This window comes from Monopterus albus, unplaced genomic scaffold, assembly GCF_001952655.1.
Source record: "Monopterus albus unplaced genomic scaffold, M_albus_1.0 scaffold12.1, whole genome shotgun sequence".
Lineage (NCBI taxonomy): Eukaryota > Metazoa > Chordata > Actinopteri > Synbranchiformes > Synbranchidae > Monopterus > Monopterus albus.
In genome coordinates, this window is record NW_018127892.1 from 5,620,597 (window position 1) to 5,641,398 (window position 20,802).

The 20,802-nt window shown below is 42.8% G+C and overlaps 1 protein-coding gene across 3 annotated transcripts in view; it reads left to right on the forward strand.

Moving 5' to 3' along the window:
* LOC109954783 (tetratricopeptide repeat protein 28) overlaps nt 1–20,802 on the forward strand; it is a 172,239-nt gene that overhangs the window by 127,276 nt on the left and 24,161 nt on the right. For all 3 annotated transcript variants that reach the window (XM_020590335.1, XM_020590336.1, XM_020590337.1), the window contains exons 6-9: nt 5,858–6,365; nt 14,245–15,041; nt 15,192–15,736; nt 17,020–17,543. In XM_020590335.1, the coding sequence (XP_020445991.1) occupies nt 5,858–6,365; nt 14,245–15,041; nt 15,192–15,736; nt 17,020–17,543 (2,374 nt within the window). The remainder of the gene's footprint in view (nt 1–5,857; nt 6,366–14,244; nt 15,042–15,191; nt 15,737–17,019; nt 17,544–20,802) is intronic.

Below are 20,802 nucleotides of genomic sequence, written 5' to 3' on the forward strand. Positions count from 1 at the left end.
TTAAGTACAGAAATAAACAGCAGCCGCGTGCAGCCCTTGAAGGATCTGCTCTGATTTAGAGTACATTAAGATTCATTCATGGTGCCCCGCTTCCCCTGTGTGCCACCTCTTCAATTTCCTCCTCAACCAGACTTTAGATTCATGTGTTTATAGCAGAAGGCAGGAGGGCTGTTTTTGCATTTGAACAATGCTGACATCCTGTCACAAGGGGCACACACTGGGACTGAGGTAGGAGCTATGAGGGCTGAGCCGAGCTCTAGTTTAGTTGCCGTGCAGCCCCCCCCTCTCTTTTCCTCACTTAACATTTGGCCATTTCTGCAAACCTTGTTTTGTCTGGTGTATTGTCAGAGAGAGGGAGCTTGAAATATTAAACCCCCAAGCCACTTGAAGGGAACAGTCAAATTTTTCCACCAACACCAATGGAGACTGTCAGATCCAATTTTACTCTGTGCCTCTTATGTGTCTTCCTCACGCCTGCCTGTTTGCCATCAAGTCGCGCAATATAGCCTCAAACAAACACACAAATGCATACAAGCGATGGATAACTCTGTGTACTGTAAATGCACAAATACACACAAATGCAGAAATTTGGGCACACACAGTAGTGCACACAGACACCGACAGAACCCACAGAGGTCTGGGATGGATTTGGCATGTTTGTGTATTACTTTGTGTCTATGCGTAAGGATGTGTGAGGGAATATATACTGGGTCTCTGGAGTAACCACAAATGATCCACCATTTGCCTGGCACCACTGCACAGACTACCCACAGCTCAGACACACACACACACACACACACACACACACACACACAAAATGGCCTTTTCACTAGCAAAACCATTGCCTTCACTGTGTGCTTGTCTGGATCATTAGTTCCCCTCTGTGTATCTACGTGCTTGTTTCTGAGTGTACAGTATGTGTGAAAGTGTGAGTGTGTGACCATTTGAGCAGCAGACAGTCTGACAGACAGCATGTCACTGGTGCCCTTCCTTGTGGCTTGACCTTTAATGACAATCAGTCCTTTGTAAACTTGTTCAGCGCAGGCTGAAGGAATTATAAAACTACAGGCCTCATTATTGTGCGAGCTTTAGGTCACAAAGGCCACAGAGAAACAAATAGCTCCACTGGTGTCTCATCACTATTAACAGATCAGATTAGTTCGTCATGATTGATTAAAGAAAGCGGTTAACAGCTGGTATTTGTTTCCATCTGAAACAGATAACAGTAGTCTTTTCATACAGTAAGTAGACCTTCCAAAATAAGATAAAGGTGAGGATGCTGCCTGAGAACAACATGGTTATAACGTTCAAGAATATTCAAGGCTTGGAAAGGTAAAGAGAAAAGCGGGTCTGTAATTTGGCTCCAGAGGAAACAAAGTCAAATTCAACTTGCCTTGTGACACAGTGGACTACTGAATCTATCTCTGTGTGAGTGTGTGTCCACGTATGCTTATGAAAGAGAGCAATCAGGCACAGCTGTACCTGCCCTCGCTTGGCAGAGCACAGTATTTGCCTGCTCAAAAAAGCAGAAGGTTTTGATATGGCAGAGAGGCAGTCATTTGGCTGATCTAATGGTGGCTCCCATAGGATCCATATCTGTGTGCAAACACACAGCGAGCAAAGAAAATGGAGTATTCACCCATAAAACCAGCTGAATATTTTATTATATTTATCCCCCGGCCTCCGCACCCACACGCCTCTTCTGTACTCCCCGTTTTCTGTCTCATTTATGCGCGCATGCACATAGATGTGCTGTTTTGCACACACACAGACAAGAACAGGCACTTTTAGAAAGCATCATTCAAGCTTCTTTGAGAGCTCTGTTCACTGAGTTTGTTACAGTTGAGATGTTTCCTTTTTTTTCTCAAAAGCATCACTGCAGGTGAATTCAGATCTAAAGACATTTTCGCCCTGGGGATGTCTTCAGCGTTCTCTCCTCTCATCCTTCCAACAGAGTGTCTCCCGTAGCCTTTTATCTGCCCCCTCCTTCGTCTTTGCTCTCCCCCGCACCCCGCTCCCTCTGGTGTTCGGTTCTATTCCCTGCCAACCAGCTCCTGTTGCTGCCTAAGCCCAGCTCGATAAGGGAGACACTGGTGCATGGTCCTCCTCACCTTCCCTCTGCACTGCCGTTTAATTAGACAGCTGTTTGTGTGTACATGTATGTGCAGCAGGGTACACTGATGCTGTGTGTGTGTGTGTGTGTGTGTGTAGCACTTGTATGGAGGGCTGGAGTGTTTTCACCCACAAGTCATCTTTTTGAAGTGATTGGTATCACAGTGGCTTGTTTGTTTCTCTGATGTTCAAACCAGCAGTGTGTGCTCGCTACACTGTGTGTAGCTTTTATAAACTTATTTTGTACACTTGCTTTAACACTGGAACAGCCGGTTATTGAATTAGTTAGTCAACAGAAAACAATGTGGATAACTGGTCAAGTTTTTGAATAACTGTTTAATTCTAGCTTTCTAAAATGAACAATAGGTGCTTTTCTGTGTATTTAACTATTATACATTGAATTTATTTGGGGTTGTTGACAATTAGTCACACAAAACAAGCTATTTGAAGATGTCACCTCACTCTTTCAGTGGGCATTTTCTGACATTTTATTGACTAAACACTTTCTGATGAATTGATTTGCTACTCTCAAATGTATTCTTTTAGTGTGATTCTTGAATATATCTGTTTTTAACCATGGTAATTTATTGCATAAAAATGTAACTGCATACATTTCTTTACTCCAGTCAGTGCACGTGTCTGCATTTGTGCAAGCAATGTTTTTTTTTTGTTTTTTTTCAAAGGCTAATAGCCTAAAATCTGTATTAGCACAGTGAAAGAGAGTTGTTCCCACCTCTGTAGTAATGGAATCAAACCAGTTCTCCATCCCCTCTCAGTCTACTCCTCCCCCATATAATCCCATTAACAGTACTTTACTGAAGTAGTGGCAGCCCTGACCTCCTGCAGGGCATACTGAGTGAACACGGGGCAAACTGTGGGCTCTTTAACACCTGACACCACCCAAGCCTGCCTACTATATCTCCATCTTCATCCAGTGTTTCTCTCTTTCTTTCTCATCCCAAGTGGTTTTATCAAAATATATTTACTTTTCTTGAAGGATCTCACTTAACACTGAGTAATATTAAGACCCTGGTGATTTCTGTCTAGTTCAAATTTGTAACTTTGTCAGTTGACAAGTGTGTCACTAATGATATATAAGTAATAAGTGCAGCTGAAAAAACAATGGTCAGGAACAGTTTTGAAAGTGGTTGATGTCAGAGTGTTTGTGCACTTGCCCATACCTTTGTTTGCCTAGTTCTGTCCACACACATCATAGCCTTTTCTAGAGGCTGGTAGGCCCTAATAGAGCCATGTGCATTTCCATGACAACCAGGCTTGTCCCATAAGCTCTGCCTGTCTCTGATGATAGCCTTGGTTGTTTGGATTATATCAGACCTCATGTCCAAAGGCATATTCACACAGCTGCAAGGCAAGGCATAGCCACATAGCTCATTGCAGCAGCGAAGTGGTGGGCAGCACTCGACTGTTCCAGGGTAAGAAATAAAACACACACCAGGGTTTCAGTGTCAAAAAATTCACAGACGAGCAAGCCCAGCCATCAAGAACTGCTCTGCTGTGTGACATAAGGGCATAGTTATGCTAAGTGCAATACCTCTAGCATGTGCTGTGAAAGCAGCCATATCTCTAATGTGCTGCAGAATATGAACATACAGAGGAGGATCAGCAATGAGTCCTAAACCACTGTCCTTGTCAAAGGAAAGAAATGAAATAATTTTGTTAAAGCCAAAAGTGTTCTCATTTACATGTATTCATGGCCGCCCCCTGCTGCCTTACCGGCCCTTTCTCCTCTCTCCTAGACAGAATGAGTTTACCTTTCATTAAAAGACTCTTGGTGCTAAATGTGTTTGCTGATAAGAACCAGCGGTTTATCAACAGTTTATAAAGGATGGCATTGGGATTAATCAAATAAGCACGCATCCAGAGAAGGGCTGGACTCTGTAAACACAATCAGATTTGACTCTCTGGACAGAGTGAGAGAAGTGGAGGGGGGTGGGGGTGAGAACAAGGAGGGAGGAAAGATAAGTGCAGAGAAGAAATGGAATCAAATTAGAATGAAGTCAATTTGGCAGAAATGATGTATTTCAGGCAATTATTTCTCTCACAGACAGGATGTTATTTTGCGATACTGTTGGGAAGTCAGAATGAGCAGTAGTGGGAGAGGGCTGAAATCAGAGAAGAGAGAGAGAGATATGGTCCCAGTCTGTCCCCGAGCCAAACACGGTGCGTTCGCTGTGACTAGCAAGGCTGGCTCTTCATTATCTGCCTATCTTGACTTCCATCTGAGAGGAAAATGCAGCCTTGCAGTCTCACTTTAGAGGGACACTGATCACAAGAGCAACTCATCTCAACTGCAGAAAGATTGTGCTCCCCCTTCTCACTCTCTCCCCATGTCTCCCACTGCACTTAGTTGAAGGCACACAGAGATGAGGAGTCCTCTCTGTTTTCTGCTCAGAAAAGTGGAAGTTTGAGTCGGAGAGATGGAGTGAAGCTTCAAAAGGCACATGTAATTGAGCAGCCCTAGATAGGCTATCTGGGAACATGAAACAGCAACAGTTGTGACGGAGGGTAATTGCCTCCCTGGGTCTGTATAATGCCTTGTCGAGTTTTTAAACTTGAGCAAACTGCTGGAAGTACTTATGTCAGCAGGTAATTGGTTCCAGGCATCAACAACTATGTGAAATGAAGAAAAGATAGGTAGATAGTGTTTATGTGTGCCATTAGAAAAAAAGAATATATAAAAGATTCGAAGAAAAGAGTTTTTTCTTTATGTGTTTTTGGGAGTATTCTGTTGTATTGATCTTTTATCTCAACAATGTGCTTTGCTTTCATTTATTCAGGGAGCTCAGTATTTTCATTATGTGGTGCTAGAGCAAAGAAAAAATATCTCCTTTTCTCTGCAGACACATTTCTTCAAATTGCATCTTGATGTACAATATTTGTGAAATCATGTCTATGTAAATTTGGAATTCAAGATAGCGGGTCCTGTGCTGTGACTGTCAGTGGCTAGTTTTGTAACTCTGAATCTGTTTTGCTCCCAAGATGACCCAGGTCATCCCTGTCGCTAAGGCTGCAAGCTGCACAAGTTGGGCAGCTCTGTGGCCTTCAGAGTGCATGGCCTCTCTTCTGGCATGCATCCAGCACCTTTCTTGGCTGGAGGATCCAGAGTGGGACCTCTGGACGGAGATGCTTTATTAGCTGGCCCTGCATGATTAATTGAACATCTGTTCACTCAAACACAGCTGACCCCAATTCCCAGCTGTTTATCCTCCATATAAACAGTTAATAAGCCTGATGTGAATGTGTCACATAAGAGGTCAAGACTGCATTTTGTGAAACCTCTCCATTTCACTGTGAAACCTCTCCTTTTACAATTGTAGCCATATTTTCACAGGTGGACACTGCTTGAGAAAATAGAAGATAGCGCACATTAGAATACACCGAATATTGTTCTGTGTGTTTTTAGCTTAAGGGGTCTTGCCAGCAGTCAGCCGGTGGCCCCCTCCTAGCTCCCCCATCCTGATTAGCCTTGTCTTTATTCTGTTGGTGGTTTCATGCCAAGAAGCTTGATTGCAGTGGGCAAACTGACGGCTTAAACACTAGCCTGCTGCTGTGATGATCTGCATCACACTTTACCCCCCTCCATGCAAAGGCAGAGTCAAATCAGGTTTTGTTTGTCATTTGGTCTCTGAGCAGTAGACCTTTTTTATTTTTCAAATTTGCTTTTTTCACTTGCCTCCAGCTTATTATTCTTACGTGCTGTCTATCTTTGTCTCTCTATTTGCAGGCTGCTTCAATGGCGCTGAGCAGCTTGGGTCATGTATATACAGCCATAGGGGACTATCCAAACGCCCTAGCTAGCCACAAACAGTGCGTCCTACTGGCCAAGCAGTCCAAGGACCAGCTGTCCGAGGCCCGCGAGCTGGGAAACATGGGGGCCGTCTACATTGCCATGGGAGATTTTGACAATGCTGTCCAATGCCATGAGCAGCACCTTGGCATTGCCAAGGCTTTGGAAAATAAACGAGAAGAAGCTCGGGCCTATAGTAACCTAGGCAGTGCCTACCACTACCACCGTAACTTTGACAAGGCCATGTCCTACCACACTCATGTTCTGGAACTTGCCCAGGAGTTGGAGGAAAAGTCCATTGAGATGAGAGCCTACGCAGGACTGGGTCATGCTGCTCGCTGCATGCAGGACTTGGAGAGGGCCAAGCAGTACCATGAACAACAGCTGTCTATAGCCGAGGGATTGAAGGACAGGGCTGCAGAGGGAAGGGCCTCCTCTAATCTGGGTATGTATGCAAAATACTAAAAGACCTATAAGGTAGCTGTTAAGTGATAATAACATGGACAAGGCTTCCTGGTATGTTCCTGGTATGGTAGGCAGAGCATATGAGCAGAGTGGAGTGCAAGTGAGTGAGTTACAGGAGTGGGAGGATTTTGGACAGAGTGCAGAGTGGCTTTTTTTTTTAAAAAAGGAGGGAGCGTCACCCTTTGTCCCACTCAAATTTCACTCCAATACTGCTCATACCACAAGCCTGAAGCATTCCCAAGCCTGACCTAGAATGCATCTGTGTTTTACACAGTCATCCAACACTTTTCAGTCAAAAATTGGCCATTGTGACTTTAATAATAGATTTCCTAAAGTACTTCAGAAGGAAACTGAAAAGTCAAACAGGTGTACTGTATAGTTTTATTTAATTAGGCCCATTGATTCTGTGAATTTTACATATGACTTTTTGTGTTGTATTCCTTGTTGCATGGGCCTAATTTGAAATAAATCATTTCTATTTGGAAAAAAGTAGTCATTGTTCTTTAGCTATAAGGTTATTTTTTAAGCTAAAAGTGGAATATATGCAGATCTTTCCCCATTTTTGGAGCGAATGGGTACGATTTGAGCAGAGCAAGATGCAGTGTGAACTGCGCACTGAATGATAATGAGCAGAGCAGCCTGGTGTGGCTTTGAGCTCTCTTAGGTTGCAATGCAACCAATCTAAAGTCCTGCTTTCTCTTTTATTGTTTTGGGGATCCTGTATGAGAGTCTATTATCTATTGCCAACTAGTGTTATCACTGTGCTGCTGGCTGGATTCCTTTGTCTTCATTGAACTGAATTGTTTACTTGCCGTTGTTATCACTGATACTTATGGCAAATCTGACCAGCGTGTGTTGCATAGTGGAGTGCGGAGCTTCTGCATGGGAGCCAGGCCAGAAGGTTAGCGTTAAGTAATTTGTGAGCCTCTATGATGGTTGAAGGCCAACACAGTCAAAGTTTAAATAAACGCCATAAAAATGTAAATGTTTTTCATGGGAAATTTCTTGACATTAATCTTCTCTGCTCCCACCTTCACACTAAATTGAACTTAAAAATGGGGGAAATGAATTAATCAGGTGTTTTGAGTGAAAGTTACAATGTATTTTTTGTCCCATTTATAGACTTTTAGAGCTAAAACCTGCTAAGGTAAAATTATTTATTAGCAAGGTAACTCAGGGAGTCTACTAATATTATGATACAAGGAACCTAATGGATAGAGATGTCCCTTTCAATATCCAGTACCACATCAGATATATTGTATGAACGGTTCTTTTGTATTTAGTCCAGTAATTACTCCCTACACTGGATAACCTAAGAGGCATAATAGTCCCTCCCAGAAGAATTCTTTAACCTAATGGGTAAGGTGTGCAGACACAGAGTGGGGTTATTCAGCCAAGCATAAATTGAGGTGGTCCTTTGACCAATCCAATGGTCATACATTGTGGGTTGTTCTTAGCTCCAACACACATCTGATTTCAAAAATGGACCTGGAACTGGTAGTCATTAAATAGTAGCTCTAGTGAGAACATCATAGGAGATTTATTTTGAGTGGGCACTATATGACAGGCAGTGAATTTATGTATGTGTAGAATGATTACTAGTATGACAACCAGAGCGCTCTTACTCATTATTAGTTGCAACGTTGCAGTTCTTCCAGTGCATGGCAGAGTAATGATAGGGTAGCTGATGCAGTATCAAAGACCTCCAATTGGTGACAGAGCAGAAGCTGAATGTGTGGGTGGAAGCGATGAAGCTTGTTGCTCCATGGAGACAGCCTGGACAAGCTGAACCCTCATTTGGACACAGTAACTCCTGACGCCCTGGGGAGCCTGCTGCTGATCTCAACGCCACTCGCTCTGTTGGTTCATCTTGTCTATTGTCTTTCTCTCCTCTTTTTTCACTTTTTGATGCCTCCCTCTCATACTCTCTCCATCTCTCCCCTCACCCCTACTGATTGTAATCTGCAGCTGTCAAGCTCTCAGTAATTGAAACTGACTTGATGAATCGCTTAATTACCTTTAATAGCTGATTCAAGAGGAGCTGAATAATGAAGATAACAGAGAATGAAGTGGAGGTTGTGAAGCATCAGTCTGTAATTGCCCCATTGTTGTTGTTGTTGTTTATGTTTGCGACATTTGGGCGTGTGTTTTAATTCCTGTCATCACTGTCCGTAAGCCTGCTTCACACAAGATGGGTTTAAACTAACAGGATGTTGTTTCAGACTCCAACAAATGATGCTTCAGTATGTACAAAGAGTGGAAGGGTAGCGAGTGAAGGTAAACGAGCAGCGATAAAAGCAAAAAACAAAGCTGGAAAGAAAAAGTCGCAGAAACAGGAAAGAACAAACTTTTATTATGCCCTCTCAGCTTGTTGGTAACGCTGTGTGTAGTGTTGGTGGAGCAGCAGCTGACATGGCTCTGAGGTATACTTTACTTGTACAGAGAATGCCATGCTTTAATATCTAACCATGATGCCCAGCGGTACCAGCAGCCCTGGCTCAGCACACTCTGACCTATAAAGGATATGAAAATGTTGCATTCCAGACCCATCTATTATTCATTAATTGGCTAACTTACCCCCTAGTCAGCAATATTTAATATCTGGGAGAGGACTGAGGCAGTGGGTGTAGTTCACATTCCTGGTATTCATGAAACAGAATCTAAATAGTATTCTTTTCCCTCATATCAAAGCATCAAAGAGGCTATAAATTGAAGTTTGTTTAGAAGCATTCGTGTTTTAGCCTGGTCTTTCTGCTTGCTGCCCCGGACTCACACCTCCTTGTTCGTCCATATGTCTAAAAGAAGTTACTTGAAATGTCAGCTCCATCACTTAGAAGGGCTGGAGGGAAAAAATCCTAATTAAGTTTTTTATCCAGCATCTCTAGGGAATGCTTTCTGTTGATGTTCACAAAAACAAAGCAGCAGAAAGAGGAAAACAATAGCAACAAAAAACATGGAATTAAAGCACTGTAAAGCTTTGTGTTCAGATCTTGTCACTGGAATCTAAAGAATTTGTTTTTTTTTATGTTTTAAGTAGTTATTTTTTTTAAATCAGTTGTTTTTTTTACACTAAACCATTTTCACAGTTACATGTTTCTATTTATGGGTTATGTGAATATGGCATTACAGAAAATCAACTGTTACAAGGTTTTGTAACATGTTTAATAGAAACTATGTTGCATCAGTAGCTTTAGTTTTTGAAAGTGTTATGGTTGAGTCCCCCTCACCGGGGGGTGAAGGAGAACTGAGGTAGGACTCAAGATGCAGACCCAGGTGCTAGTGAAAAAAAGGGTGGTTTAATGGTGAACACGAACAAAGTAAGAACAGTACATAACCAGGGTAGGGCAGAGATGGCTGAGGAGACCAGGACGAGCAGGTGAGTAGACAGAATAATGGCAGGAACCAGGAGTGTCGGAGGACTGGGACAGACAGGTGAAAAGGCATTAACCAGGTGGATTAGCTAACGCCGTTTGGGAAGCAGAGTAGCCAACGAAAGAAAAAAAAAAAAAGCAAGACTTCAACCGCCCAGGGACTGTCAGCGGTGAAAATCAAAATTGCGTAACGACTGAATACACACATTAAAATCATTTACCTTAATGCTCCGGCGATGATGGAGCATCTACCAGAGGATTAAATAAGGAAGTAAGGTAATGACAGGAATGCGCCTCAGCTATGCGCTAACCAACAAGTCACTGATTACCGAATGCGACATAGTTGAGGCACCAATCCTGCAGGACAAGAGGGCAAGAGAAAGAGAGGAGGAAGAGAGGCAGGTCGCACCGAGTGGACCTGACAGAAAGGTTATATTTCTTGTCTGTCATGTTGAAATATAGTAGCATGGAGCTCCTCAGCATCAGATTATGATGGGAGTTATGTTATCTTAGCCATATAGGTGAATGACATACTGTATAAATAGGCAGAAAAAATCAAATAATGAAAATATAAGATAATCATCATGTTTATTGTCATCATTATAACAATAACAATGATTGTGTGGCCATAAATTCACTGATTTTCAGATCAAGCAGCCACAAAGTACAGACAGGGACCAGACTTGCGTGGAGCATTAAGACAGGGAGATTATTCCGTTTTGTACCAAGGCCTGTGGTAACAGCAGTGATTGTAGATATCTTTTGAGTCTGACCAGGAAAGGGAGCAGGAGAGGGTTGAATTTACAGAGGAATTTAGTGAGTCTAATGGCCCAGACAGGGAACGAGCCTAACAAATCCGTAGAAAGTGCATTTATCTGAGAATGTGACATCTTCAACTCTTTGACAATGACCAAGTAAATACTTTGAGTAAATATTAGCAAGTCTACAAAAGAAGAGAAAGGTCAGAGTATAGTGAGAATAGTAGTATTCCAATGTAAGGTTACTCTCCTGGAGAGACCTTTGCAGCCTGTCCCCTAATTTATGTTTGTTGGAAAAGCAGCAGATGCACCCTGCCTCCCCTTGTATGGCCCCCTTCAAACTCCTGATATAGCACCATGCCAGAAACTGGACAAGAGGCCCAGGGAGACATATTCTTTTAGTCCTTGTGCTTACGCTAAAGTTTAACTTGCACTATGCAGTTATTATTCTATTCACTGCAGCACTATTAAGTGAAACAAAAGAGCTGTAATGTTCTTCTACATGGAGCAACTATGCCCTTTTTTTTAGCATATCTGCAAATTCAGCATGAAATGCAATCTGTTCCTAAACTGACATTGAGACTGAACATTGTTGGTTTAAGTGGTAGGAGGAATCAAATGTCACTGAAGGAGGGGTGAGCGTCAGCAGGAGTGGAGACAAAAAGTAGTGCAGCTAGTTCCACAGGAAGATGAGTACGGTACTTTGTTTGTTTCCATCCACTCGGCACGTACAGTACACATCCATACCCTGTCCTTTTTATCTTTCTCTTTCTTGTCATTCTGTCAATCAGTACAGGAAAAGTGATGACCACCAAAGGGTGTTTTACCTTAATTTACCTTGTTAAGGGCTTGTCTTCAGTAGTTTTTAACAATTTTCAAATAGGTTATAAAATCACTGTAATGTAGATTGATCCAATCTTAATTTAACAACTCTCAAATTAATAAAGTTATTCAGAGGTACTAACCTCTGTATGGTAGCTCTGGTAGAATAAAATATTTTGTGAACACTGTCCAACCTCATTGGAATTTCCTTCAACAACAGACCTCTCTATTTTGATATTTTACACATGCCAGATTCAAACACCACAATTCCAGCATCCTGTGCTGGTTTTACCTCTCACACATGAATGTAAATTGTAATGCTAACCTCATTCTAAAGGGACTCACCCAAGTCATTATTTTGGGCTCAGGCTGGTCATCTGTCCTTAGTCTCACCCCAACCCAACCCAGTGGCAACAGCAGCATCGTTGGTGAAATCCTCTCAGCTAACAGCAGACAGCAGCATTCTGGGCCGCCATAGCTCTTGGAAGAATGACACAGTGATTACTCAGAACATGATACCATCCCTCAAAGTTATGACTGCAGCATATTCCTCTACGTACAGCCAGCTGTGTAATGAAAAGTGACAACACAATGCCATGCTTTTAATGTCTTTTGTTATGGGGGATGGATATGAGCTGTATAGAAGTATTTGAATGATGTGATATATGATTTATCCTGCGTTTTCATGTCTGTGTCTAAAGAGAAACAATTTAGAAACATTATTACATTGTTACAGTCACATGCATTTAGTATGCACCTCAGATGTAGTGTTAAAATTAGAGGTTAGTTGAATCCTAAGGCTGATACTGTACTTTGTTGAGCTCATTTTGATTTGGACAACATGCCCCAGTGACCACTTCAGCTAGACCCCCATTACTAATTCCCAGTTTTTGTGTTCCACTAGTTTTTACGGCTGTGGTTTTATTTACTATCCTGCTGGATACTATTCCCAGAGGGTTCCATAATCCCCTTACCATATGGGCGCCCACATAAAATATTTTCTGGCTTTAAGTGTGGCTCTAGGCATAACCTAAAGCTTATGGCAATTTCGGCTCTGGCTTCCAAGCTCAACCTCAAACCTAGCCATACACCCCAGCCTCTGTCCCAGCTGTCTCCTCTACCCCTCTGTCCATCGACGAGACCCTGATCCATCTTTACCCTGCAGCACAGAAAATGCTTTCTGGTAATACATCAGTGGGCATCATATCCCTGGAAAGATCAGTGTCCACTGGGGAAGGTATAACCTTGGGAGTGACTTTGTGGTATAGCTATCATGCTCTTCCAGTGAGCCTGCTGTGAATCTTAACATGTTTTCACTTTGAGGGAAGGCACCTAGGAAAAGCAGAGCTGAGGGCTTTGTCCAAGATGTTTGAAATGTCTGTACCAGCAGAACCTTAAAACCTAAAAGTGTCATCTTCTACATCTCACTCATTTATTTTGGATTGAGAAAATAACATCTTTACTGTATATGTACCGTATGCACAGATTTCACTCATTGTGAAATTCATCATAATGGAGTTAGGCCATGTACAATCTGAATTCTTCTTGTAAAAGCACTGCTTCTCTTTGTGTTCTTCTCTGTGATACACCGAGCATACCAATTCCTCAGGGCAGTAACCTGATGAGGTCAGTTCATGTTGTATCACTTTAGATGGAGCAAACAAACAAAGGTTTGAGCTGTCAGTTGATCTCTGCTGTATGCTGAATCGTGGTCTGAATTAAGTTTCCGATGATCTCTGATGATATTCTCCCAGAAAAAGCCTCATCTTTCTGCAGATAAAGCTATTGGATTTTTTTCACACTCAACTGAGGCAGGTTTAATCTGATACTAATCTCCTTGCCTAGACTGTATTTAAATCACCATATTGATGTACATGTCTTCCATGTCCAGCAACCTAGAAAGCTATGTATTACCTATCTGTATGTTACATAGACCTGGTAAGGTGTCAAACCAATACGCAGCTCATCCAGTACAGTACACCGAAGCATTTTACATTCTCATTGGACTACACATCTGCCATATAGGTTCTGCAGTCTTTTGAGTCATGTGTTTAGTTTCAGTCCAACTGTTTATGTAGCCCATGCCTGGACCCATAATGTGGGAGGTTTCAGATGAACTAAATGGGAAAATACACATGGCGGTACCTAATCCTTGCAGCACCATCACACACTCACCACAAGCCACAGAGCCTCTCTCCATCACTGGTTTCCACCCACTCTGGCTCCAGAACCACTTCCATCCTTGGTGTCCCATCAGTGGCTGTACCACAGTCCTAGTAGTCCCTTAGTCTCTATGCTGATGCAGTCAAGCATTGATGACTAGGCTGTACAGTGAATAAAGGTTTTAGGTATTTGCCTTGTAGGCTGTCGTCTCTCTCAGTGAGTTTTAATAATATCAGCCAGATGCCTGGCTATGGGCTAAAGCTGTTATTTTTCACAGGATGGTATTTATCAAAGATAACACTCTCAGCGCACTGGGTGCTCCATTATTTATTGTTTCTCCACACCTAACCCATTTTTCTAAAGTTGTTTGCTGAGCTTTCCATCAGCTCTTCACACTCTCCCCTACTTTAACTCTTTCTGTTTTTCTTTCTTGTTTTCTCAGAACTATTTCCAGGGCTGTGGAAAAGTTGTTGATTTTGGTAAAATCCCTCTAAGACACAGTCATCAAAGACAGCTTAGACAATCAAAAGATTCTATTTTGATTGTGCAAAATTTTAATGACTGTAATTCTGTGGGAGAGTATGTTGTGTAACCAGAGAACAGATGGCTCGGGGAGCATATTTTAACAACCAAATTACTTGTTTTGTACATGAAGAGCTGACGAGGCACTTGAATTTTACTCAGTTACAATTTTCTCCTGAATGGGTCTGACTTCATCCTCTTGCTCTCTCTCCTCACCCCACAGGCATCATCCACCAGATGAAAGGGGACTATGAGACTGCATTGAAACTGCACAAAACACACCTGGCCATTGCTCAAGAGCTGAATGACTATGCTGCTCAGGGCCGGGCCTATGGTAACATGGGTAATGCCTACAATGCCCTGGGAGCCTTTGACCAGGCTGTTCGCTACCACCGCCAAGAGCTGCAGATCTCTATGGAGGTCAATGACCGGGCCTCACAGGCTTCCACCCATGGCAACTTGGCTGTGGCTTACCAAGCACTGGGAGCCCACGATCGTGCTCTGCAGCATTACCAGAACCACCTCAACATAGCTCGTGAGCTCAGAGATGTCCAGAGCGAGGCACGGGCTCTAGGCAACCTCGGCAACTTTCACTGCTCTCGAGGAGAGTTCCCTCAGGCCGTGCCCTACTATGAGCAGTACCTCCGGCTGTCCCCTGACCTCCAAGACATGGAGAGTGAAGGGAAAGTTTGTCACAATCTTGGTTATGCCCACTACTGTCTGGGCAACTACCAGGATGCTGTCAAATACTATGAGCAAGATCTAGCTCTGGCTAAGGATCTTCATGACAAACTGAGTCAGGCCAAGGCATACTGTAACCTTGGTTTAGCATTCAAGGCCCTGGGAGACTTTGCTAAGGCAGAGGAGTGTCAGAAATACCTACTGTCACTGGCCCAGTCTCTGAACAATGCACAGGCTCGTTTCAGAGCTCTGGGAAACCTGGGAGACATATTTGTCTGTAAAAAGGATGTGGCTGGAGCCATTCAGTTTTATGAGCAGCAGCTGGCCTTAGCTCATCAGGTATGGCCACAGATAGTGCATGTATGTGTATGTGAACTATGTGAACAATTTATCATATAAATAGGAAGTGTTATGTGTAATGTAATATTGATACCATTCACTTACTGTATGTCCCTCACGCTACCGTTGTAATATTCCTTTTTGTTTCAGGTTAAGGAGCGTAGGATGGAGGCCTGTGCCTATGCTGCCCTTGGGGCCACCTACAGACTTGTGCAGAAATACGACAAAGCTCTGGGCTACCACACCCAGGAGCTAGAGGTGTACCAAGAGCTGGGCGATGTATCAGGAGAGTGCAAAGCCCACGGTCACCTGGCTGCCGTCTACATGGCCCTGGGGAAATACGCCATGGCCTTCAAGAGCTACGAAGAACAGCTGGAGCTAGGTCGGAGGCTAAAGGATCCTGTCGTGGAGGCTCAAGTGTATGGAAACATGGGCATCACTAAAATGAATGTAGGGGTGATGGAGGAAGCCATAGGCTACCTTGAGCAGCAATTGGCTACTTTACAGCAGCTGAGTGGCAACGAGGCAGTAATGGACCGAGGCAGGGCCTATGGAAACCTGGGAGACTGTTACGAGGCACTAGGAGACTTTGAAGAAGCTATCAAGTACTATGACCAGTACCTGTCTGTAGCCCAGAGCCTGAACCGTATGCAGGACCAAGAGAAAGCCTACAGAGGCTTAGGCAATGGACACAGGTAAGTGTGGCATCATGTTTCACACTCAGTATTTCACACTGCTAGAAGAATACTCTTTAGGATTTTTATATTGCACCACTATCGATTTCCCTGAGTTGCTGTAGCAGCAGGTAATTGTATTGACTAGGTATTACTAATAATCACAGTCATCCTACTTTGCATATTATTTTTCTCTTTGCACTCACTATCAAGGACCGCTGTAGTTTAGAGACGCTTACTGGTGAGCGAGGCTTGGATGTGAGCCCAATGCTGCTGGTCCTGGCCTTATCTGTATGCAAAGAGGCTTTGGCACACACACGTCTAAAATGGGGGAAGCACAGTTATTCCAAGGCAGCCTCTTACAGTCTCTTTTCCTTTCTATTTCTCCTTATGCGTCACAGAGCTGATAGCATCCTAGGAGACGACACTGCAAAATAAAACACAAAAGTGTCGCTGAAATCCTCATTTTGGAGATGATTTTCTTCTTATTGTGCGTCAGCAACATGGCACCACAGCAATCACACACAGCACTATTAGCCATGCATGGATTCAGAGGGGAATAATAGACATCACACACACATATACACACACACACCCTTCACATCTTCCAACAGCTCTTAGACTAGCACATACATTATCATACAACATTAATTAAGCTGAAGCCTTTTATTCTTTTAAAGCTCCATTTGAACTGGCATCCACCAATTGTTGTTGCGCCTGAGAATGTGAATAAATTCTGTTTGAAGGCTGTGAAGGCAAATAAAATGTCAAGATGGAATGAATGCTACTCTGCCAACACACACACACACACACACAAGAGGGTGGAAACAGGGATCCTTTGACAGATAACCTATCCTGTATTAAAAGATGGTAAACAGTGTTCAGTTCCCTTCAAAAACAGCCTAAATTAAAATTAAAAGTCATGTCTCAAACGCACTGTGGTCTGCCCACATCAGCTCTGTGTTGAACATGTAGATCTATATTTCATTTATATCAAAACTGACATTATCTGATGCTTTGCAGATCAAAATATTCCTGTAATGTCCACTCCTCTCTGCATTCTGACAAGAGGATAGATATGTATCTGTGTAAATAAAGAATAGAGTTTCCACTAGAGATAAGCAGAGAGATAAATAGATTTCATTTTAATTTATATGAGTAGATTTTATTTTGAGCCTGTAAGGTCTCAGTGTTTGTTTGATTTGAAATGCCAGGTCTTCCTTTAGGCTGTGTTGCTATCTCACACATCTCACTCCTAATCTGCTTCCCTCTGACTCTCATTGGTTTTCTGTCTTCATCTGCAGGGCCATGGGAAACCTACAGCAGTCACTGGTGTGTTTTGAGAAACGATTAGTAGTGGCTCACGAGCTCGGGGAGTGTGGAGGCAAGGCTCAGGCCTACGGTGAACTGGGTGCGCTCCACAGCCAACTGGGCAATTATGAGCAGGCCATTTCCTGTCTGGAGCGTCAGCTGGCTATTGCCCGTGACACACAGGACAGGCTGTTGGAGGGCGATGCCAGCTGCGGTCTGGGTGCTGTATATCAAGCTATGGGAGAATATGAGACAGCCCTGCGATGTCACCAAAGCGACCTGGAGATTGCAGAGGAAGCAAGCAGCCCCACACGCCAAGCCCGTGCCTATGGCAATTTGGGCCTTACCTATGAGTCACTTGGAAACTATGAGCGGGCGGTTGTGTTCCAAGAACAGCACCTAAGTGTGGCGGCTCAGACTAATGACTTGGCTGCTAAGACACTGGCCTATGGCAGCCTGGGAAGAACACACCACGCACTGCAAAACTACTCACAGGCTGTCATGTACCTGCAGGAAGGTGAGTGAGCCAGGGGGAGTAAGAGAGGGGATTGCCTTTGTTGCCTGGGCTGATAGGTTTAGACTTTATGAATTCATGAATATGAAATTCAGACTATTTGTTGCTAAGCCTTTGCCATATTTTTATTAGGTTATGTGTATGTGTGCATGTGTTTGGCCTTTTATTCCTGTGTCATAAGTGCGCAGGGGAATTTTGTGTGCGTATTATGCTTCTATGTTGTCTTGTGTGCTTTTATAGGTATACCAGCATTTGTGTGTGTATTTTTGTGCAAACATATCAGGTTGCACATCAAGGCATTTTTCCTGTTTACTGCTAGCTGTTCTTCACACCTCTATATCTGCTATTCTCAGAGGGTTCTTTGCAGCGAGCTGCCAAAGGATCTTCTCACACAGTGGATGACAGACTCCTGGCTCACGTTTCATTGCCCCCTACAGACTATGGAGAAATAAAAACCTGCAGCTTGGTCCCTCAGAAATTCATTATGTCAGTGGCAGTGCAGGAAGTGTTTGTCACCAAGAATATGATAATTGGAAGCATCCATGGATGTGAGCCACTGAGTCCACACCACTAGCGTCACTCATGCCCACTGACAGACCTCACGCTCAGGCACACCCACTGTGTTAAGACCTAAACTGTGTTTGAATCCAGGAAAATTGCAGCCTGTGTAAGAGGGCAGTTGTATATTTCACCAACAAGGATACATCTCCTCTACTGTATCTCTCCTCTCTCCGCCTTTTTTGAGTTCAGTGGACCTGCAGTGACCCATACTCCTTCTATGGACCCACTTGTTAAGCTTTAATGAAAACAAAGGTGACAAGCCATTGAGTCTCCGCCCTACCCTCCTGTTGTCTCCCGCACTGTCCTTGCATTGTTCCTCAGTCTGACTATGAAAAAGAACGGTGCCTTCACTATTCTTGACAGCCAATTATTTCTGGCCAACCTACCCAGACCGAAAGTTGGCAAGGTTTTTTTCCCCCTTCAGTTTTCTATTTTTTCTGCTCATGCTAGTTTTGTGTTTTTTTTTTAATTCGTCGTGCTGCAATGCTTTTTTTTTTTGTTTCCCAAAAAAGATTAATTGGAAGGAGGGATAGAAAAGCAGCTCCACAACTAGAGCAGATACTGTTGACATGTGACCTCCAACTCAGTGCATTGTAGTCATATATATATAAACACATACATGTGTGTGTGCTTGTGTGAGTCTGATGGTTATTCTGTATCTCACCTATAATAAAAGACACATGGAGATAACCAGTTAAGTGTTGATAGGCAAACATATTTCTCTTCATGTGCTCACATTACTACCTAACGTTTGGAGCTGTAATTACACAGTAAAGGACATTACACACTGCTGTGCCTTGTACAGTACAAAGAGACATTTTACACCAAGTTTCACTTTTCAGTGATAAACACAGTAGTGCCACTAAATCAATGCTGTCTCTGTAGTGGCTAATGAACATATTAGTTTCTTCATGCTTGGTTTATGTAGCGACAAGTAATGGAATAACAATATGAACCTACAAAGGCAGTTGTTAGAAATGTACCTGATATGTGAACCAGGACTAAATAGGTGACATATTTATTAATGAATTTTGTAAATAAAACACAAATATGGAAAATAAGTCCAGTAGAGTTACAGTCTTATGCAAAAGTTTAGGCACCCCTTGATAAATAACAGATTTTGGTGATTTTTTATTTGAACAGATGTTAACACAGTTTCTCTTGGAAATGGAAAAAATGCACAATATTTTCAGCAAACAGTGATGCATAGTTACTTCTTATGCCATAAATTGAACAAAAATAAAAAATAAAAACATTATTATGGCATGGTGCAAAAGTTTGGGCACCCTAAGAGTTCCAGAGTCTCAAAGTCTCTCACAAGGTATCAGACCTTAATCAGCTCGTTAGATCTGATGCACAGCAACAGCTGTCATTGGTAAATGCCAATTTCAAAGCTGTACAAATACTTTGACTCTTCAAACCTTGTGCACACACTTGCGGACACCCAGCAACCATGGGTTCCTCTAAGCAGCTGTGTAAGACCCTGAAAATGAAAGTTATTGATGCCCACAATGCAGGAGAAGGCTACAAGAAGATAGCAAAGCGTTGTCAGCTTGCAGTTTCCACAGTAAGAAATGTAATTAAGAGATGGCAGATCAGGGGAACTGTGGAGGTCAAGATGAGATCTGGAAGACCAAGAAAACTCTCAGACAGAACTGCTCGTATGCTGGTCAGAAAGACAAATCAAAACCCCCATTTGACTGCAAAAAACCTCCAGGAAGATTTAGCAGACTCAGGAGTGGTGGTGCACCGTTCCACTGTGCAGCGATGCTTGCACAGACAAGGCCTTCATGGAAGAGTCAGCAGAAGAAAACCTTATCTGCGTCCCCATCATAAAATCCAACGTCTGAAGTATGCAACAGGACATCTACAGAAGCCCGATGCGTTTTGGAAACAAGTGCTGTGGACTGATGAAGTTAAAATAGAACTCTTTGGACACAATCAGCAAAGGCATGTTTGGAGAAAAAAAGGAGCAGCATTTCATGAAAAGAACACCTTGCCAACTATTAAGCATGGGGGTGGATCTATCATGCTCGGGGGTTGTGTTCCAGCCAGTGGCACAGGAAACATTGCACGGGTGGAGGGAAGAATGGATTCCACTAAATACCAGCAAATTCTGGAAGCAAACATCACACCATCTGTAAAAAAGCTGAAGCTGAAAAGAGGATGGCTTCTACAACAGGACAATGATCCTAAACATACCTCGAAATCCACTATGGAATACCTCAAGAGACGCAGGCTGAAGGTTTTGGAATGGCCATCACAGTCCCCTGATTTAAACATCATTGAAAATTTGTGGGTAGATCTTAAAAGAGCTGTGCATGCAAGACGACCAAAGAATATTACAGAACTAGAAGCCTTTTGCAAGGAAGAATGGGAGAAGATCCCAAGTACAAGAATTGAAAGACTTTTAGCTGGCTATGAAAAGCGTTTGCAAGCTGTGATATCTGCCAGAGGAGGTGTTACTAAGTACTGATTGTGTAGGGTGCCCAAACTTTTGCACCATGCCATAATAATGTTTTTATTTTTTATTTTTGTTCAATTTATGGCATAAGAAGTAACTATGCATCACTGTTTGCAGAAAATATTGTGCATTTTTTCCATTTCCAAGAGAAACTGTGTTAACATCTGTTCAAATAAAAAATCACCAAAATCTGTTATGTATCAAGGGGTGCCTAAACTTTTGCATAAGACTGTAACT